At 43.9% G+C, this 21,750-nt stretch overlaps 2 protein-coding genes across 2 annotated transcripts; one reads left to right on the top strand and one right to left on the bottom strand.

Moving 5' to 3' along the window:
- Nucleotides 1-418: 418 nt before the first annotated feature.
- flii (FLII actin remodeling protein) lies at nt 419-13,601 on the bottom strand. The gene is made up of 31 exons (XM_070981304.1): nt 13,434-13,601; nt 12,013-12,123; nt 10,265-10,336; nt 10,004-10,084; nt 9,543-9,790; nt 9,204-9,307; nt 8,800-8,975; nt 8,531-8,688; nt 8,318-8,402; nt 7,981-8,128; nt 7,758-7,888; nt 7,543-7,650; nt 7,283-7,387; nt 6,888-7,067; nt 6,607-6,689; nt 6,328-6,402; nt 6,007-6,090; nt 5,687-5,858; nt 5,448-5,555; nt 5,161-5,352; nt 4,767-4,865; nt 4,483-4,572; nt 4,245-4,384; nt 3,914-4,151; nt 3,640-3,794; nt 3,484-3,544; nt 3,266-3,394; nt 3,000-3,106; nt 2,721-2,826; nt 2,538-2,603; nt 419-2,328 (listed from the first exon to the last, which is right to left on the bottom strand). The coding sequence occupies exons 1-31, from the start codon at nt 13,494-13,496 to the stop codon at nt 2,194-2,196; spliced, it is 3,810 nt and encodes a 1,269-aa protein (XP_070837405.1). The 5' UTR covers nt 13,497-13,601; the 3' UTR covers nt 419-2,193.
- Nucleotides 13,602-14,225: 624 nt separating this feature from the next.
- desi1a (desumoylating isopeptidase 1a) lies at nt 14,226-20,137 on the top strand. Its single transcript, XM_070981692.1, has 6 exons — nt 14,226-14,404; nt 14,743-14,764; nt 15,606-15,675; nt 16,701-16,810; nt 16,920-17,042; nt 17,763-20,137. Exons 1-6 carry the CDS (start codon nt 14,314-14,316, stop codon nt 17,851-17,853), a joined length of 507 nt encoding a protein of 168 aa, XP_070837793.1. The 5' UTR covers nt 14,226-14,313; the 3' UTR covers nt 17,854-20,137.
- The last annotated feature ends 1,613 nt before the right edge of the window (nt 20,138-21,750 follow it).

Genomic DNA, 21,750 nt, shown 5'->3' with positions numbered 1-21,750 from the left:
GCTCCTTTAACACTGTCGACTCACGATCCTCAGTTGTCCTTGCCGTAACTCTCTCTGCACATCACACTTGTTCGACATCTCTCATCTTATTTCTCCTGTTAAATCGAGACAACGTCCATTTATTTTACTATATTGAGTCTAATGGCAGCAGACTCCCAGCACAGCTCCACCCAAAGCATCTCTAAATGTGAAATGACATGACAGTGAAAACAGAAATCCAGATGACAAAATGTGTGATGTGAGATTTTATTTTTATATAAAATACATAAATAAAGCATCTGCAGGTGGCATCAGGAGCATGTGCACGTATTCATATACACACATACATATATATATGCGTGTAAGACTCAAACACACTACCAGGCATACAATTCACCCCACAAAATATAGTATCGACAAAATGATGGTAGTTGAAGCCATTTGAGAATACGTAGATATCTTGCTTGGACCAGTGCCTGCATACCACACAGGTCACATGATCATAGGAAGCACTGCAGCAGTTCTCATAACTCCTCTGTTAAGCATACAAAACATTACTGATCAGAGATCAGTGGAACCAGAGGTCACTATATGTATTAAGATAAGTCTCTCATATGGTGCAAACCATCTATCTTCCATTAAAATCTGCAAATAGAGAATTTTGTTCCAAAACAAACATATTTGAAAAAGAAAGCGACACTTTAAAAATTAACGTCTGACTAAAGCGTATAAATCTCGAACCTGCAGAATTTCAAACATTGTGCATTTACTTTTTCAAAAATGATAACACTACATTTTGGAAAGAAACTCTTCGGCTTTTCTTGTCCTGTCTGCTCAAAAAGCCAGAAAATAAACATGTTGACAAGTTGAATGCAGCCTGTAACATAGAAGAATTCTGTATTATTTCGTTTCAGTGTCTCCTGTTCTCTGCAGATTGCACATTTAAACATTTGTTCTTCAACTTTAACGAATTGGCTCCGTCTCAATCTATAACCGTCTCAATCTATAACCTGGACCTCTGCTCGAGCTCTTTGGCCAATAAAAGTTTAATTTTCACATGGCAAAGCAAACTACCGTCCGATGCAGATCCAACACAAACGTGTCAGAGGAGGTGAGAACAGTGATCAAACTGACCGTGGGACAGGGGCGGTCCCCATGTTAATGAAGGCGCGTGGGGCAAACACACAAACATACCATGTATAATCCACACGACAGAAAAATATATGTATAAACCAACATTCCTCAGAAAAACAATTATAGTGCTGCTTCCCGTTCAGTCCCTCAATGATGAAGACAACGATACAAAGTGTAAAATCTGACTTTTCTCTGCTTCGAATGAGCTGCGCAAAATGGCACCAAGCATAGAGGAGCGACTTCTCCACTGAAGACTACTGACCATGCAGCACGAGCCACGTGAAAGCAGCAGAAACAGATCGATATGTCTGGGATGCACCTCCCTTTGGGTTTGTATAAAGCCTCTGCACACCTTTAGACCTATTTTATCTCAAAACATAATTCTCTTTCATTTCAGTATTCAGACTGGCTGCTGAAAAAAGCTCGTAGAAAAAAAAAGCCATATTTTGCTTCTTGACCAGAAGAGCTTTGACTGACTTTGATGTTATGCTCAGATGGAATCTGTCCAGGTGTTTCTCTGTTTCTGTAGGCAGACTGACAGCAACGTGGTGGTCAAGAGGCTGGAAAACAGCAGCTGAGCAGGATGGAGGGAAGGGATCAGAGCTCAGGTAAAGCTAAGTTAGGCATAGACATCATCATTATCATCTTATGGTTTGATTCCACTGGCCGCGGCTGCGTTGTGATATTGTTCTGCCCCCCGCTCAGCTTCATATCCCACTGTGAACTGGACCCTACAAGATTTTGTTGAATCGCTAAGGCTACATCTGTTTTTATGATGGGGAGTGTGCACAGGTTGTTTTATTTTGAAATTTGATTAGATTCTCTATGCCCTTCCTGTGCCTGCTCTGTGCAGCTTGACGCAGTTTGGCTTCTGTCAAAAACAGACTAAACGCATAATATCAGAGAAGCGGAGCGGAAAAGCAGCTTCTGTTAGAATCATAAGCTTCATCTAGAATGGCTGCCATCGGCTCCAGCAGCCGCGATGCAGCCGTGCCCGGTGGAATCAAGCCATTACTGGTAGAAAATTACATGGCAGCGAATACATTTGATGTATTTGTGAGCGTTTCTGTGCGTGCTCGTCTAGGAGGGGGGAGTTTTGAAGGCCCCCCAGGCATGGAAGCAGCGTGTGAAGCAGTGGGGCTCGTTTCCCTTCCGCACCAGTCGCAGCTTCCTGGGCTGCTCGGTGTCCTTGGAGCGCATGTGCTGGATGTAAACCTGGAGAGGGAATGGTAAGATGTGGAGTTGAATATGAAACACTGACAGAAATGCACACACACACACACACACACACACACACACACACACACACACACACACACACACACACACACACACACACACACACACACACACACACACACACACACACACACACACACACACACACACACACACACACACACACACACAGTTTTCTCACTAACCTGGCAGGCTTTGAGACTCAGTTTGATCTCCACCTGGCTTGTCTGAGTACCGACCCACATGTAAACCTGAGGGAGGACAAGGAAGGAACAGAGCGAAAAACCATTACAAAGCAACAAATGAAGTGGTGAAATCTGACCCTGATCCACTGCAGACATTCAAATAAATCTGTGATCGGCTGTTACCTCTTTGCCGTTGTCCAGCAGCATGATGTCATCATCAGCCAAGTCGTCCTGGCAGAAGTCTGAGCACTTCTCAGACACCGAGAAGTAACCCTTCTCATTGGAACACCTGAGGGAGGAGAGGCGGAGGAGAAATAAAGAGTGGGACGACAGAAACAGACAGATGAGAGGCAAATAGACAAAGCAGCTTGTTTTACATATCAATTCAGAATTCTACGCACGCTTCCTGTAACTACGATGACCAACGAGCACCTAAATGTAAAACGGATAACGTTGACTCACCTGAAGAGCCGAGCGTGCTTCATGTAATCTGCATCTTCATCATACTGCTTCTGAGAACCAATCCCCACCCAGAAGAAGTTCTCTGGCTCCTCCCCCTCGTTAATCACCTTAGAGACAAATTGACAGAATACACTCATTGAAAATCCAGCTACCGCAGCTAAAAACGTGTTGCTACAACATTTAAAAATACTGGAAGTACTGAAGTTGAGTTGCGTTTCGATTTAAATGATCCACATTAGACATATACATAAATACATGTAATTTACCTGTTTGCTGTACGTGTCGTCGAACATGCAGTTCATGATGTCCTCGGCCAGCTTGGCCTCGTCGGGGTCAGCAGCTCGGCCCACCCACGTGTAAACGATGCCCTGATTGTCTGTGCTCTCAAACGGTACCTGCAGAGAACACACGCTGTTACACAAATCATCTTTAAACACAAATCGTCATGTTGTTATTATGGTACAATAAAAAAAAAAATGACAACCTTGAGGATGAAGCAGAACTCTGAGTTGAGATTGCTGGAATCTGTTCCAATCTGGATGGTCCTAAGGGAGAGATGAAAGATGAGTGTTAAACTGAACAAATCCAAAAGATTCTGGGGACAGAAACCAGTGCTGCTGCGCTCCAGAGTGACGTCTACCTGGTGCAAAGTGCGCTGCCATTGGTGCGTATGTGGTAGAGGGAGGGCTGAGCGGCGTCGGTCTTCTGTTTCCTCTTCCCTTTGTGGATGATGAACTTCCTCTTGAAATGGGACAGGAACTTGAGGTTCTCCTGCTGCTGGGTCATACGCACCACCTAAACAGCAAGACAGGCTCTGTTTGTCACTTCAGCACAGTACTGTACAAAAAACACGAGCAGATGAGAGCACGTACGATGAGTCTGTGTCAAATAATGAGCCCAAATAACTCTGATACCTTCAGTTTTCCAGGGAACAGACTCTCAAACTTCTTCTGCAGGGAAAAGGTGAAAGTGAGCCAACCCATGTTGGAGGCCTGCCTGCCCTGCCAGAAGTACACCACACACTGGAAGTCCTCCTCGGGCTGCTTGTCCTCCTCCTCGTCCTCTGCTGCTGCTTTTCCTGCTCTTTCTCCTCCTTCACCACCTTCGCCCTCCTTCTTCTCCTCGTCTTCGTACTCCACAGGCACCCAGTATCTACAGAGCAGACAGTGACTCACTTTGACAGAACGGTAACAAGCCAGGGGGGCCTCTTCCCTCTATGTTTGACACACAGACACACTAGTGTACCTGCAGAGGAAGACGTAGCAGTCCTGGGTGTGGAAGTGTCCAAACTCCTCCTCCGGTAGGCGAGCAAACTTCTTCCCCTCCAACACAAATCCTTCCATGCCGTCCAGATCCTCGTTCCACTCCTCCATCAGTTGTTCAGCCTGGACAGAGGAGAGACGGATGTAAGAGACGGAGCCTGAAAGATCATTTGGTGTTTCGTGAGTGTAAAGGAAAATAATAAATGGACGCGTGTTGTCACCTCAGTAAGGGGCATGGCTGGCTGCCGGGGAAGGAAGAGAGCCGTGAGGTCTGCTTTCATCTGGTCTTTCTGCTCTGCGTCCTTCTTCACCTGGGAGAGCAAGCACGGACAAACAAGCAGCTGAATGTGGAGGCCGCACACATGCAAACATCTGATGTACTTCTGGATTAGAAAAGAGCCGCTCAGTGCATATATAAAGACTGGCACGACGGGTAGCCCGCTATCAAAGTATCAACATGTAGATTTTGTTTTTTTAAACACACACATACACATATATCACTGACCTTGCCCTGGAGGTTGTCCTCCTGTTGGACAGTCTCAGCCGCTCTGGTGTAGTCCACCTTCAACACGTCGTCCCAGTTCTTAAACTTGGACTTAAACACCTGAGGAAGAGAAATTAAGATGAGGTGATACTGTGGATGAACTGTGTAGAATATGTGCTAAACTGAAGAGCAGCTCTTAACCAATGTGTGGACAATAATTCCAAGGGTGTAAAGGAAACATTTCAACACCAACAGTACACTTAAAACACTGTATGTGTGTGTCTGTAAAGAGTATTTATACATCTTTATATATGAATGGTTGATTTTTAAAACGGATTTGGCTGCTCTGACATTTGTACTTTTCACAGTCTCAGGTCTGCAGCAGCACGTGAAGCGGTGCGGTGTGAAGCGTTACCTGGCACTCGGTGCCCTCCAGGTTGCGGGTGACGCAGGCGTGTTTGGGCCGGTGCAGCATGGAGCAGATCTCCTGACCCAGTTTTAAGGCGGCAGCTCGGACGAGACGTGGCGACTTCCTCCCGATCCAGATGAACACGTCCGACCAGCAGTCCAGGATGTACACGCACTTTGTGTCCAGCAGGGACTGCAGCTGAGGAGAGGGACGGAAATAGAAAGAAGATGAGGATGTGACAAAAGGAGGAGGGGAGATGTGGGTTCTAGTGATTACGCAGCAGATGAACATACCAGCCTCAGCTCTGGCAGGGTGTCCAGTTTGACTTTGTGGTCTTTGTGCTCGACTGACAGCTTGTAGTTAATCTGTGGCAGCTCCAGGTAGCCCAGACCCAAGCCCACCTACAGGACAGAAAACATCAGTGAACTCAGATGTCCAGTCACACCAACACTACCTTAACACTGCATGTGCACGTCTACTGCAGTCTACAACAAGCAGCTTTCCCACGCTGAGGTCAGTTAAAGAGACTTACCTTGTAGAGTTTGGGTCTGATGGGAGAGAAGTCATCTGGTACGTGTTTCTTGATCTCCTCTGGCTGTCCTCCCAGTGGCTCCCAGAAACCTGGAGGCTCCTGGTTCTGCATGAGGGTTGTGATCTCTGCCTTCCCCTTACGCTCATTCTTATTTATCTTCTCTGCAAATAACCTGAAAGATGGGAAACAATGCACATGCTCTGCATCACGAGGCTGGAATTGGCAACAAGTTTTTTATTTAATGTTTAATTGTATTCCTAACATGGATTTTCCTACCTAATGGCACAGACGTTTGTTTTAGCACTGGCTTTGTGTCTTACCTGGCCTTTGTGGTGCCGCTGAGAGTAGCGTTGGCTCCTCTCCAGACAAAGATTTCCAGCCCTGTGTCAAGCAGGAAGACGTATCTACCAAAAAGAGAAAGACAGGATGTAATGGACCGAGTCACACAGTAAATGAGACACAGTGTATGTATCAAAGAGCAGCAGGAACAAATGAGAAGCAAATAAGAGTTCACACTAAAGGCGGTGGAAAACAGCAGACCTGTGTGTGTTAGGGAAAGAGTGTGTGAGGGTTGGAGGGTGTGGCAAACTATGCAAGTGTGAGTCATGTGGTGTGTAAGACAGAGAGGGTGTGAGAGTTACCGAGGGTCGAGGGAGGAGGCCTTCACGGGCACAGATTCCAGCCTGATGTTTTTCTTGCCGTAAACTCTGTACAACCTGAAAAACACACAAAAGGATTAAAACCTGAGAAAAAAGGTTGCTGACAAGATGAATTCAGACACCAAATAAATGTGATTTTTGAGCAGCTTTTCCTCTTTTCATTGTCATTTCTGAAGAACTGACAATAATCAAAGCCGAAGATAAATTTGACTCAGGTAGGAAGAAAGCAGACTAATGAAAATGATGCGAGATCCAACCAACCTGACAGAATAGTTTGTGTCCTCCACAGTGTAGAATCCGCTGGCTGTTCCTCCCTCAATGTAGGAGATCTCATTGTTAAACACCTGCACACGAGACAAAAACTGTCATCTATAGCAGCATGTGGTTGATCACTTGCAGGAGAATGGAGGTTAGTTTCTGTACTGCTTCCAATAAAAGAACAGAATGCACCACATGAAAAACTTTGAGAGATTAACAGTCATACATTTCTTGATTGTTAGAGTTATTTGTATGTATCTCCCCAGCGCCGTGTTTTTACGTACAGCACTGAACTCGTCGCTCTCATCGCCCATCTCTTCCCGTATTGTCCTGCACTCCGCTCCAAGGAAATTCCTGAGGTTGACAGCATGGATGGCTGAGCCGGCCTTCTTGTCCAGAGTGGCCTCCTGGCCAATCCAGTAGAAGATCTGCCAGTTCAGTGCGCCGTTGTCGTCCAGGAAGGTCTGCGATTGCAAAAAGAACGTCAGAAAGATGAGTGGAACACAGGGGAGGAGGGGATCTGCGTTCACATCCAGGACATGAAAACATACAGATGTTCCAGCTGTAGCCAAGAAGAATTCATTTTGTTTGATAAATCCAATTTATCCAATGATGATCTCAGTAAGATCAGTCTACTGACTTTTATCTTGTATAAATAATGGCATATTTGATGTGTTACCTTGAGGATTATGTAGCAATCAGCCTCATAGAACTTGCCATGGAAAGTTTCGTCCACTTGGATGGGAACAAAGTTCTCTATCTGCCACACCGTTACACCTGGAACCTGCAGGAGGGAGAAACAGAACAGATATGTGTACTGATATCTGATTTGCTTGGTTGTAGCTGAGAAAGGAGAGCAAACACACACACACACACACACACACACACACACACACACACACACACACACACACACACACACACACACACACACATTACCTGCCCTACGTCCTCGATAAAGTACTCAGAGTAGTCCAGTTGAGGTTTCTCTAGACTCTTGTCCCAGCGTCGGATCTTTAAATCAGCGTATTTCAAATCCCCGTTCTCCTGTAAGATTAGCACACATCTTGTTTTACAATGGAAATCAGCCCTGTTGTGTTTACATTCTTCCTGCAGCCAGTGGACTCATCCCTCCTTCTTCTCTTTTTACTGACCTCCAGGTTTTTCTTCTCCTGTGCGACGTCACTCATGCCCTTCAGCACCTGCTTGGCCTGGTCGTCCTGAGAACAGTCCTTCCTCCTCCTTAGCCTCATCTTCCTCGCCAGGGGATCTCGGGGGCTGGCGCCTGGATGCAAGTACACAGAGATTTAAGCCTCCAGGAATCACAGTAGAACACAGAGTCTTCATGGTGTGTGTTCCAACACACTCCACACTAACCTCCTCCAGCAGCAGCTACGGTGGCAGGTGAGGCCCCGGCCAGCCGGAGCTGGTTCTGCAGCGAGAAATCAATGTTGTACCATTCTGCTGCTCTGTCAACTGGTTTAGGAGGCATCACCAGGTTGGGGTTCTCACGCACATCCAGCACCTACACAAAGATACAGTAAAGGAAAAAGGTTTGCATGTTCATGAAAGTAAGATTTAATGAAATATATTTATTAGATGCGAACATTATGATGCTACAGAGCCTTATTTTTTAATTGCTAAATCATTACAGGTCCTGTGTATTATCAAACTTTGTATTTTAGCCCAAGGTGTGACTAAAAAGTCATTGTACCTCTAAATCAGTCAAGAAGTGGATGGCCTCAGGCAGCGTAACCAGGCGATTTTTATTCAGCACCAGCTTCTTCAGTTTGCCACACCTAGACAGCAACACACAACCACATATCCACATTAACCTCATTAACCTTCCGTTACCAGTACATGTGTACATAGTGTGACGGCTCATCAGTCACAGCTCCCTCAATCCGTGTGTTTGTTCATGTGTTACCTGCAGAGTCCCTCTGGGATGAGTTCCAGGTTGTTATTAGCAGCCATGAACTCAGTGAGGCTGGACAGTTTGCCGACACCTGGTGGAAGGCCGTCAAAGTCCAGTTTGTTGGAGTTCATGTAGAGCTTCTTCAGCTTGGACAGCTTACAGATAGCAGACTGGCAAGAGACGCACGAGCAAACATTAAACATCTAACACAATCTATAAAAGGAAACACTTAAAAAAGGAGTGGCTTCTACAGACAGCTGGGTTATTATTATTGTCCTTACAGGCAGTGAGGTGAGCTGGTTGCGACTCAGGTTCAGTGTTTCCAGCTGAGTCCACTGGTCGATGCAGAGGGACAGTTCTGAGATCTGATTGCTGCTCAGGTTAAGTCTCTTCAAACTGCCCAGTGAATAGAGGCACTCTGGCACCCGAGTCAAGTCGTTACATGACAGGTCAACATCTGGGAGAAACGGGAGGGACAGAGGGGACGTGTTGGTAAAAAGCCCCAGACGGACAGTTTGAGGATAGACACAGAGTGACACATTTATGAAAAATGTACAACAGGTCCAAATGCTAGGAGGTAAAAGTAAGACAGGAAATGTGTCAGGTCCCTGAATGAGTGGTCTGGAAGAAAAAAAACCAGAGAGGTGTGTGTGTGTGTGTGCGTGTGTGCGTGTGTGCGTGTTACCGGCTAAATGTGTAAGTCCCTCCAGGCTGGTTGGCATGTTGCTCTGGGTCCTCTGGGTGTTCCTCAAGTGGAGAGTCTGTAATGCCACCATGGCTGGCAGCTGGCTGCTCACACAAAACACACACACACACACACACACACACACACACACACACACACACACACACACACACACACACACACACACACACACACACACACACACACACACACACACACACACACACACACACACACAGATAAAGACATTTAAGTTAGTTTTCAGCCAAACATAGAACCTAGAAATTTCTGGGTGTTTGGGTGAAGCAACGCTAAGCACACAAAATCGAATCTTCTTACCGCAGTTGGGCGTGCATCAGCGGGTTGTTGTTCAGTATGAGCGTCTGCAAGTGAACCAGGCGTCTCATCTGCGGCGGCAGGCTGTCCAGCTTGTTGTCGCTCAGGTCCAGGTACAGCAGGTCCGTCAGGTTGATGAACAGCTGATTGGGGATGGAGTCGATGCTGTTGTGGCTCAGATTCAGCACCAGCATGTTCCTGCTGTTCTCCAGGTCCCTGGGGATCTCTGTCAGCTGATTGTAGCTCAGGTCCTGAAAGGAAAAGAAGAGAACCGTGTGCAAAAACAATAAACTCTATCTGTAAGCCAGGGTTGTTTTAGGACAGTCAAATTTCATAATCAATTGAAAAAGAGGGAAGAAATAAAGGAAAGGGAGCATGTTGTTGGAATAGGAGTGAGTAGAGTAAAAAAAAAGTCTGCTAGTGTGTGATGAGCAGAGGAGAGATTGTGTGAGATTATTATGTACCAGCACAGAGAGATCGTCAAGCTGAAAGATGTCATCTGGGACTCCTGAGTTTTTCAGGTTGTTGGCTCTGGCTACCACCGCCTGCACACATGGTGGAAACAGACCGTACAGGTCAGACCAGAAAACCCAAGTGAACTTGTGAAATCAACAGTACTAAGAGACAATTAAGCATTGTTGTTGCTTATGGCTAGTGGCTAATTTCAAAAGACATCTGCATTTGCTTCATGTGCATTTCTGTGTCCGTGTGTGGGTGTCAGTTACCCGTAGGTTTGGTAAACTGGACAGTTCTCCATGTAGGGTGGTCAGGCTGTTGTGACTCACTGAAAGATGCTCCTATAGAAGGAAAAATAGGAGGTTTTGTTTACCGATACACAGCGCACGGCACAAACAAAACACAGTCATCTAAAATCCTGTAAATTTGCCCTACAAGGTCACTGCTGTGCACTGCACTGCTTGAACTAATGCCCAGCTGTCTCTAAATAAAATGATCTAACTATAAACAGGATCAAATCAAAGCAGATTTCAGTTAAACACATTCCCAGACACTGTGGCTCCCAGCAATGAAAACGGACTAATCTGATTTACCTGTACCACCTGGTAAGATGTTAGCAGAGATCGTCTTTTGACTGGGGCCTGCTCACTGCAACTTTGGATGTGTAGGTTAGATAATCCTATCAGAAATATTGAGGATTAAAGTACTTCTTAACCAGGCAAGGGTTCACTGGGAGAGTGCAGCAATTGGCTGATGTGATGTCTTCTGTTACTCACCCATCACGTAACAAAAAACAAAACGTATGCTTTGACTCATCAGAGATTAACAACGCTGCTACCGACAATGCAGTAATAGATGGCACTGGGGCAGGGCAGTTGAAAGAGCTCGATAGGGTATCTTGATAAAATTTATGTCAAGAACGACGATAAGCTTCAGACATTTTAAGTTGATCACATAGCAGAAATAAAGAAAACAACAGCCAGTCAGCCTGCAGTTTGTGCCTTAATGCATGTCAAAGTACATGCCTATGTCCTACTGCACAGCACTGTTTGAGCTACCAGTGAAGAAAGTGCATGTCCTCTGGAAAAGAGAAAAAATACTGAGTGGAACCGAGGAGCACAAAAGTGACTTTTGCTTCTGTGCCTGTGCTCTCTGTACCGCTGCCTGTTTGCACACGGCCGGGGCTGAGCTGCTCCACGCACAGAGCAAGGACAGCTGTGTAGCGTCAGAGCATAGCCCACAGCAGCTGGTGTGAAACACAGTTCAGGCTATATTTTACTGGAGCCAATGACAATAATGCTCATTTTCAGGAAGTGCAACAAAAGGGTGACAGTGTGACCAGTTTATGAAACATCCGTTGAACAAGCAGAACACACAAGCACCCAATCCACAGCTGGTTTGTTTTACTCAGCCATGCTAAAGCGCTGAAAGTGAACTCGCGTTATCCTCCAAAGCTGAGGAAACTGTTGACACAAAAAGGTAACATGACACCAATCAAATGGAAGTGGATGGGATATCTCAAAAGTGACAAAACACAGATTGAGACGATCTGCAAAATCCGCTGTCAGTCAGTACAAACCAACAAACACAACAAATCTTTTCCATCACCTTAAAAAGGTACCATCCCAGTGACCACACCATTATCTAAATGTGATACAAGCCAAGCTAACTTGTATTGTTTTAACAAGGAAGATAAAGCATGTTTGCAAAGTGAAACATCTACATCTAGATGCTATTCAATATATTCTCCATCATGTCTTCTATTTCTATGTTAATAAGCTGTATTCTTGGGTGTAACTGATATACCCCCCTGGTTTCTTCAGACTTCTGTTATGTTATTGATCAGTATGTAAAAACGACAACAATTGTTTGCCATATCGCCCAGCTCAAGATGGCACAGAAAACTGAATAAATCTAGGTTCAAAGTCCAAAAAACTTATGTCATAAATTAATGCCTGCATATTTAGAGATGTAAGGACACAAAGTAATAAATAGCACTCTGTTTTGTATGTCTCACCAGCTTCTGCAGGGAGGCCAGCTCCTCTGGGAGGTAACACAGTCCCGTCCTGTTCAGCTTCAGCCATCGCAGACTGCTCATACACTTGACATGCTCAGGGAAGTATCCACCCTATAAAGACAGACGAGCAGTGGACAGAGGTGGAGAGAGAGGAGAGGAGAATGAGTTCTGACATCAGCAATACTGGTATTGACTTTATTTATCACTGCTATGTTTTTTGTTTTGTTTTTTTCAGAAAAACATTGTGAAATTGTGTTGGTCAAAGGTGCAAATGAAAGCCAGCTAGCATATTGCTGTCATTCATTTACCAAAACTATTTGAGACTGAAATACTGACATGAGATCCTAAATGTTGTATTACCATTAATACATGAAGATCTGTTTAACAGACCTGGATGAAGCCATTTAATACAAGACCAGCATCTTATCATCACCCTTGTTGGTTTCACAGTCATGGTGGGTGGTTGTAACAGGACAAATCAGACATCTTCAGTCATTCATTTACAAATCAGCCGCATGAGTAAATGTAACAGGAATCTGTCCAGCTGTGAACTTCAGTCTGTATTATCTTCCACAGTCAGAATAAGAGACCTGAAAAGTGTAGCCTACAGTCGTTATGATTGAGGGCACAGCTGGCCAGAGGAAATGATGTCATCCGACAATGACTGAAATTAAACTGCCACAATCTGCCATTCACTAAATACTACACAAACAAGATACGTCCAGCCATCTTATTTGGACTACTTTTAGACATGGCACCCACTCAGAAACATCCACATTGTCCTGTCAGTTCAAATACCTGCCAGATTACCCCAGCTGTCACTGCTGCTAGCCGGGCTGCTTTTCCAGCTTTCCAAACTAATGCTGAGCTCGCAAAGTGTGTCAAAATCCACATGTATGAAGACACTGCAGCCAGTCAGCAAACTCTACAACGTTAGCTAACGTTATTGTTTTTGCTCGTAGCATTATCTAACTTTACCTGATCTCTGATAACGCTGGCATGTTCTGTCACAGATCCTGTGCGTCTGATCCAGACTGCCAGAGTTAGCCAACACTGAAGCTACATTAACTAGCTAACGTGACGGTGGAAATGAGAGCTTCGTTGTCCCAAACTACGCAGGATAAAAGAAACAGCTAACAAAGTACAGAAGCACCCTTCACGAACTCACTCCCCTAAAGAGAAATGTGTTCAGCGCCGGGCAGGACGCTTGTGGCCGAGACCAGACTTCTAGTTTGTCCATGTCAAACATCTGACAACTGGCTAACGCCCAATGCTAGTAACGTTAAGCTAAGCTAGTGTTCCAGTGTTAAGCCGTCTGTAGCTCTGAGTTTCTAATTTGAATTAGCTTTAGCTAGCTAGCTAAACGTGTTGGTTGCTCAGCGATGGATACAAAATCAGCGAATACTGCTTAATATCCTTACTTTGAAGTCGTTTCCACTGAGGTCTACCCCCCTTATGAAGGGAAGGACTCCGGTGGCAGCCATTTCTGGTTTATGTCAGCTGCTCAGCCCTCAACTGTCTATTTTGGTCCAGCAGCAGGGAGGGCTCTTCTAATACACCATGGGCTGGTCGGCTGCTGCTCTTCTTTTGAATTTCAACGTTGGTTCACAACCAGCGTTTCAGATGCATTACCGCCACCCTCTGCTTCGGAATGTGGACCAGAGACTAAACTCATGTGACTGCGCCCCCCAGTGGCCATCAGCGCTCACAATACACTCATGGACCGTTGAGTTTCCCACTTTTGAACAAGGACTTGCTCACTAATGTGCCCTAATGTTTAAAATCTGAGACGTCAGTCTATGTTCACAAGTAATAGATTTATGGGATATGACCTTTATTCAACAAAAACGTCTGCTTTTTCTTCTTCTTTTACTGGATTGAAGTGTGTGGCTCTAGATTGTTAAAATCAGAGTCTCAAGACCTTGTCTGTGTCAGCTGATGGGACACCGAGTTGTTAATTTGTTTATGAAACTGTCTTTGATCGAGGCACATATTCATCAAAATCCGCTATCAGCTGTCATAGTTAAATTCTGTCAAGTCATTTAGAGATAGCTGGTTGTACCAGAAAAGATACACATGTCTTTCAAAATAAAGCTCTCTTTAAAGAAAGCTTGCAATATATCATATGCACGTTTCTCAAAAATATTTTATTTTGAAAGCTTTGAAGACGGAAGTGTTTCATGTTTTTTTTTTTAGACGTCATGACATCATTCAGAGCGCCTCCCAGTCAGCTGTTCCGTTTGATGTCTTTAGCTTAGCCAGCCGACAGACAAATAAAAAGGCTATTTTGGGGTTTTCATTATGGATAAGAATGCTACGCGATACAATGTACAACTATATATTTATGATCTATCGAGAGGAATGGCCCGCAGTCTCAGCCCCATCATGTTGGGTAAGTATAAATATAAAAAATCCGATGCAGCCCGGTCATGAGGACAAATACGCGATGATAACAAATATCGGATGGAGATTCCTTCTTCTGTCTTACACTGTAAACTGCTTTGATGCAGTTGTGAGCATTCCTTATACTGGTATTTGATTTAAGGCCTATCTATTTATTTATTAATTTATTTATTTTGTAAATGAATTGTGGCTGATTTATGTCCCCACATCCTAATGAATGGTTCAAAGGTTGTTATTGGAGGCTCAAATCAAACGACTCCACTTGTAACTTGTACAGCATCTGATGTAAGTCACATCTTCTCACTGCTTTCCCCCTTTGTGTTACAGGAAAGCAGCTGGACGGGATCTGGTATGAATCTTCTTTCTGTTGTTTTGACACCTGACTAGCCCGGGACCAGAAAGTTAGACCTCTTGACTGTGTGTGCATCCAGCAAGTCTAGGCCACTGGCCCATTTGTGGTCCCAGAGCAGATAACATGAGGCATTAATTATCCCTTTCAAAATAGGGAACACTGCTGAAAAACAGCTACTGGCAGTGTGTCTAATTCTGTCTGTATTTTGCTGTTTGTTCATTTATTTATTTTGATTGATTGATTTATTTTTTTTTTGCTAAATTTTGCCTCAAGTAATTTGAGAAAATTGAGGAAATCATAGAGCAAAGCATAATTAGATAATCTGAGTTTTTTGTTTTTTATTTATTGTTATTGCTGTAATAATTTAGTTATTTGGTTTGATAACAGGGGCTGCACGGTGGCGCAGCAGGTAGTGCGCGTGCCTCACAGCAAGAAGGTTGCCGGTTCGATCCCCGGGTCAGGCGGGGCCTTTCTGTGTGAAGTTTGCATGTTCTTCCCGTGCATGCGTGGGTTCTCTCTGGGTACTCCGGCTTCCTCCCACAGACCAAAAACATGCTCATTAGGTTAATTGATGACTCTAAATTGTCCGTAGGTGTGAGTGTGAGTGTGAATGGTTGTTTGTCCTTGAATGTGGCCCTGCAATCGGCTGGCGACCGGTTCAGGGTGTACCCTGCCTCTCGCCCATTGTAGCTGGGATAGGCTCCAGCCCCCCGCAACCCCGAAAGGGATAGGCGGTATAGATAATGGATGGATGGTTTGATAACTGCTTATTTGGCAAAAAGCACGAGTTGTCCTCACCTGACTTTACACCCATGATAATTTTGTGTTTTTCTTGCAGGCACACGGCTATAGTGGCATACGGTGATGAGTTCTTCTTCGGAGGGGAGGGGATCTCCAGCTGTTCACCGGTAAGTTTAGAACAAGAGGACTGACTCCATCAAACAAGCCGATGAAGGAAGCGCCAGATCAGCAGTTACAGCACAGAGACCTATTAATACCTGAACACTTCTCGGTTTGATTCCCGTCGTTGAGATTATGTGTTCCAGCTGTCGGAGCACAGAACTGCTTAAACTAAGTCTCTAAATGTTTGTATGCGCTCGTATGTTAATTAAAGCCTTATTAAAATGTCGCTATGTGAAAGGCATAATGTCAGGTTTCTAGTTCATTGCCTTGAGGTGTTGCTTATTGCGAAAAGGCCTCTTGGCATATCACAGAATTGGTAATTCACACGCTCTTACATGTTCTCAGGTGCTGTTTTAAATTTTCCTGAATTGCCTCTTCCTCAGTTTGTGGTTTCCTGCATTTCCCAAGTACTTTTGAAGAATGGTGCTGGCATTATTCTGTTTTTCTTTTTTCTTGTTGTGTAACAAATCCAATCAAAAGACTTTTTTTCACTTCCTTCTCCGTCTGTGTCACAAATATATAATGTAGTATTATTTGAAAAATACTTACTAGAATTTATTTGGTGCATTAGCAAGTATTTCTAGCAGCAGTACGGTGTGTACTGTGTGTGGGAGCGACTCAAAGTAAACTACAGCGTCCACGCTCAGTGTAATGAATGAACTTGTTACACAGCCTAACAGTGTGGCTCATTGTTGTGCTTTGGACAACAAGGGAGCTCCGTGGCACAGAAGAATACGACAAGTCAGGCTTTGGCTGCACAGACAATACTTAGTGTGATAAACATGCAGCAAAAGATGTCTGAAATCTGCCGAGATACCTGAATGTCTTTAATCTGTCAAACACCAGCTGTGCAGCAAGTATGCGTGATCACAGGTCGTGCTATTCAGCTGATACAAATCTACCTCTGAGAATCAGTTCACCCTCAAACTTGTGGATTATGTGTGTAACAAAGCTTCTTCGCAACCCAGTGATTTGATTACTCTCTTTATCAGCATTGTGTGAGTCTTTTTGTCTGCTGTGTGTCTGTCAGGGCGGGACAATGCTCGGTCCTCCAGACACAGTGGTGGAGCTGGGCGAGACTGAAGTGTCTGAGGAGATCTTCATGGATTACCTCTCTTCTCTGGGAGAAAGCACATACAGGTCGAGGACATGCTATCCATCTCCTCCTCATCTCTCCTTCCCTCACACAGGAAATGTGTGAACGCTGTTACCTGATGCATTAACTGTCTTCCGTTCTCTCCCACCTCAGAGGTGACAGGTATCGTCTGTTCGAGCACAACTGCAACACCTTCACCAACGAGGTGGCTCAGTTCCTGACGGGCAGGTCCATCCCCTCCTACATCACCGACCTTCCATCTGAAGTCCTCTCCACGTGAGTGTGAAACTGAGTCTCTAAATCATGAAACACAAGGATTATTATAACACATGAACTTTGTGTGTCTGCTTCAATGTGTTGCACAAATTTCAAACCTGGCAAGCGAGCTGAAAAGTGAATGTGATGTAACCCCCAGAGGAGTTTTTACTGGGCGCTAGCTGGACTTGTTCAAGAGCGCTGAACTGTTGTGAAAACTCGCTCTGATCTCTCTGTGGCTGTCACATGGCCACTCACATGGGAGACACAAGTTCTATCACAAATTCAGTGTGACTTTGCTGCATTTGCAGCTGCTGTTATAATAATGACAAAGCTCACAGTTTCCACCGTAGCTGCTGGGGTATGTGCCCAAAGCCGCCTTTAAAACATGCTAATATTCCATACAGACACAGCAATGCATGGTAGCAGTGTACAGAGTGGATTATAGTGTGTAGATGTCACTTTAAATGTAGTGCTATAAGGCATAGCAAGGCCATGACAGAACAGTTATACAACGGTGACTCTAAAATTCTTTGGAGAAACCAATAATAATTACATTTCTTCAGTGGAAAGACCTCAAAGCCTTTTTTAACCCAGCTGGAAAATAAAACCAGAGACAGTCTGTTAATCTGCAGTGGCACATGAATAGGATATAAATATGCAGTTTAGGCCTAGAACAATGTGCAGTCGTTGTGTTATTTCTCAGTTTAAAAAAATATCAAATCAAATCTCTGCCTCCAGACCGTTCGGCCAGATACTGCGGCCCATTCTGGACTCCATCCACATCGCCCCTCCAGGAGGAAACGTCATCAACGGGGGGAGAAACGTCTAACCTGAGACGACAGCGGAGTCACACCGTGTTCGCAAGGTCACTTCCATTGTAGTCAGCCAGAGAGAGGTCTCAAACTAATCGTCTTTGTTTCTGTACATAAGCTACACGCCAGCACTGAAGCTGATGGTTTTTGTAAGCTACAACTGACCGCTGACCAGTTAATCCTTAAAATTCATCGTTTCAATCTAATTTGCTCCTTAAAATCTCGTTGGTTCATGAATACTACGTAGAGGAAGCTCACGGCTCATTAAGTTCGAATGCATCTGATTCAGTGTACAAAAACAGGTGGATTTTTGGGTTTACCAGCAAAGCCAGATATCAAAACAGTTACTTTCCTCCACTTTGATGAATGTTGCCTTCTTAGAAATACATCTACAGAAGGTCAGATATCCAGCCAAACCTACTCGGAAGTGAAATGTAACATTTAGATTTGAGGCACTGCAACTTCATTTAGCTTAATTCCTATTTTTTCTCCACAACATAGAAATATTGCACTTTCTACTCCACTACTTTTATCCAATAGCTGTTATTAAACCACGTACAACATTAAAATACCTCTTGCACATTAGTGCGCCCAGCTTGTTCAGTACTTTAACTTTTGTACTCAGGTACAAAATGCTCCTTTACTTTAAATTAAGTTGGAACTTGTAGTTTTTTCCCCCATTTTGACACTACAGCGTTTATTTAATAAAGGTTTTAGTTATTCAGTTTTCTTATTTGAGAAGGAATTTAGCTCTTTTCTCAACACATATCAGGTTTCACGCATGGTTTCTGCAGTGAGAATCATCTGCAGCTGACTATAATGAATTTAATCTGAGTGTACACTTTTGCAAAGATCTATTTAATATATTCAATTCAGTGGATGCAGGTAGATGGAAAGTACAGTGGTGGAATCTTGGAGGGTCTTTTAATGTCAATCAATTTTAAATTTTGCACTTTTATGATTTCTTTTACTTTTCTTTGTTATTTGGTAGCCTGTACTTAATTTCCCATCAGTAATCCTTTTTATGCCTGTAATATTTGTCTTTTCTGTTTCTGTTGACCTCGTCTGTGGTCACGTACTTACTGACACCTTACATGATCATTCCATCTGTCACATGATTTATGATATGACATGCAGACACACAGAGGTTATGAGATTACAGGGGATATAAAACCTTGTCAAGTGTTGTTTCTGACGGGGATCAGTTCATCGTAAATGTAGTTACATCTGTGCACATGAAAGCAAACCCTGGTTGATATCTGTTAACAGCAGAGTTGATTACAAATGTGTCTGTCGGGCAGGGTAAGAAGACAACGCAAGAAACAGCTTCGAAGTGCTGTCAAATCGTTTTCCAGACAATCCTGGTCCCTTTTTAAAAGTTTTTTTGTCAACAAAAGCAGTTTTCTTGGTCAGAAATAACTGAAAATGAAGGGTTTTTATATTAAACCTACTCTGTGATATGAAAGTGAACCACACCACAGCCCTGTTATGTGACATGAATTGTGCCTCTTGGCCTGTGTTACCAGCTCCACAGGGAGATGCTGATCATAGACACGTTTTGTCACACAGTATTATGAAATACACACGTTGCCATGTGAGTGATTCTAAACTACTGCACATCCGCAGACTTTTTTTAAAAAAATGTAGAGTTGACCATAATGCCGTACTGTCAACTTAATAGCAACCTGCTCGAGTCCTTTAACAGCCACCAGAGTGTGTTTCATATACAATACACCTCTGTGCCTTCATTTCCCTCTGCTTGGCTACACTCACACTGTTGGGGGTTGGCATGGTTAGCGTATAGCACAGATGGTAACTGCAGTGCATGCAGTTAGTTGACTGTATGATGCCCCAGAAATCTTAAAAATTATAGAATACTCAACTGAAGTAATAGGAGTTAGAGGTAGCAAGGACCCCTAACTCACTCATTTTGACCATGCCGGGCGTACCATGAATTCAATTGTGCAGGAAACTGGAGGAAACGTAAACAGTTGAAAGTATTCCAGATTAAACAACATCTGGAGCCAGTGACACTCAGCCTATAATCTGTTGTGTTGTGTTATACACTGCACTCTGCCACCAGAAAGAACACACAGCTGTCTAATTTCACGATAATGCGTAGACCCTTATGTCTTAGGGGTCATCTGATTAAGACACTGTTAAATATATGAACCATATTGAACCTCATGAGCCTGAACATAGTGACGGATGAAAGAAGCACAGAAAAACAGGAAATCTCAAAGAGCAATTAAACCAGCATTAACTTTCATTGTTCTCCTGCAATAAATAACCCTTAGCCACCTTTTACCTTCCGTGCAGTCACCATCACTTGGCACTCGAGGCTCGATCATATCTCTCCTGCACTCGCACAAAAAGACTGGGTGTGCAAACATTTCAGAACTTTATTTTTCAGAAAGTTTAGCTTGATATTTGTAAGTGTTTGGCTACTTTTAGGTTAATTCCCCTTTAAGAGACTAGAAAGCTCAGGTGAATCTGGGTTCTGTTATTTTGCCTTCTGCTATCCAGCTAACTACCATGCTAACCAGACCACTGAAATGTATTACTGCACAAGTCACCCTTTGTTGCTCTGATATATGTTGTTGCTGGCTGCTGCCTGTAATGTGAAATTGTAACAGATAGTTATGGATATTATTCCCTATTTAAGTAATCTAAATATGGTATATATGTTTATGCATATTGTTTGTGTATTTTTTTTTTTTAAATTCTACCTACATATAAAGCCATTGACTGCAAATGTGAGAACCTCTGGTGTCATTTTTGACCTTTTCAAATAGCTTCTGGCTATTCGTTGCTTAAGTGCAATTCTGTGCACATGCATGATTTTGTTTTTCATAGATTGCACATATGAGAGAAATACAATTGCAGTGCCATTTGTATAAATACACACGTTTATGAAATTTAATCTTAAGGACAACAGTATGTGCACAGTTTCAAAGTATTGCAGACTGATCTTTTAACTTTCAAAGCTAATCAATGGAAGAAAAAAAAGGGTTCTAACAGAGTTTAAGTCCAAGCCCTCGTTTACACATCCACAAATCCACAGCTGATAGGAGCTGGATAAGAAATAAAATAAAATTGCATTTAGTGTATATAGCAAAACGACCCATGACATAATCACCTAATCAGTGATTTGATATATTTATTGTGAGTAATTCTTCGAGATGAGAATGAAGTAAGGTGGCTCACTAGTTAGCTGCTTCCATCATCAGCTCAGAAAAAATGCTCTGTTTAATTCAGCTTGTTAATGATTAAGGCTGTTTGATGAGGTATGAGTACATATGAGTGACTTAAATTTACATTACATCTATAACTGTAAAAGCATATACGTATGTGTGAGACATAGACACTATATATAGTTATGTTATATATCGAATTTATGAATCAAATTGTTCCCTATGGGGAAATAGTCAGTAACATTGATTAGATAGTTGACTAAGTAATTAATTAATCCATCCATCCATCCATTATCTTCCGCTTATCCGGGGCCGGGTTGCGGGGGGAGCAGTCTGAGCAGGGACGCCCAGACTTCCCTCTCCCCGGACACTTCCTCCAACTCTTCCGGGGGGATCCCGAGGCGTTCCCAGGCCAGCCGAGTGACGTAGTCACCCCAGCGTGTCCTGGGTCTTCCCCGGGGCCTCCCCCCGGTGGGACATGCCTGGAACACCTCCCTAGGGAGGCGTCCAGGGGGCATCCGATAGAGATGCCCGAGCCACCTCAGCTGACTCCTCTCGATGCGGAGGAGCAGCGACTCTACTCTGAGCTCCTCCCGGGTGACAGAGCTCCTCACCCTATCTCTAAGGGAGCGCTCCGCCACCCTGCGGAGGAAACTCATTTCAGCCGCTTGTATCCGGGACCTCGTTCTTTCGGTCATGACCCAAAGTTCATGACCATAG

This window comes from Chaetodon trifascialis, chromosome 15 (assembly GCF_039877785.1).
Source record: "Chaetodon trifascialis isolate fChaTrf1 chromosome 15, fChaTrf1.hap1, whole genome shotgun sequence".
NCBI lineage: Eukaryota > Metazoa > Chordata > Actinopteri > Chaetodontiformes > Chaetodontidae > Chaetodon > Chaetodon trifascialis.
Note: the sequence above shows the minus strand (reverse complement) of the source record. Positions and strands in the feature narration are given on the sequence as shown.

Bases quoted from the DNA above. Each gene is read 5' to 3' on its own strand.
- flii (XM_070981304.1), bottom strand. From the start codon at position 13,496: ATGGCTGCCACCGGAGTCCTTCCCTTCATAAGGGGGGTAGACCTCAGT. The intron at 4,573-4,766 runs GTCAGTGATATA...TTGCTCTCCCAG, and splicing joins AGGACAACCTCCAGGGCAAG to GTGAAGAAGGACGCAGAGCA. The intron at 2,827-2,999 runs GTGAGTCAACGT...CTCCTCCCTCAG, and splicing joins AAGCACGCTCGGCTCTTCAG to GTGTTCCAATGAGAAGGGTT.
- desi1a (XM_070981692.1), top strand. From the start codon at position 14,314: ATGGATAAGAATGCTACGCGATACAATGTACAACTATATATTTATGAT. The intron at 14,405-14,742 runs GTAAGTATAAAT...TTTGTGTTACAG, and splicing joins TCTCAGCCCCATCATGTTGG to GAAAGCAGCTGGACGGGATC. The intron at 14,765-15,605 runs GTATGAATCTTC...TTTTTCTTGCAG, and splicing joins AAGCAGCTGGACGGGATCTG to GCACACGGCTATAGTGGCAT.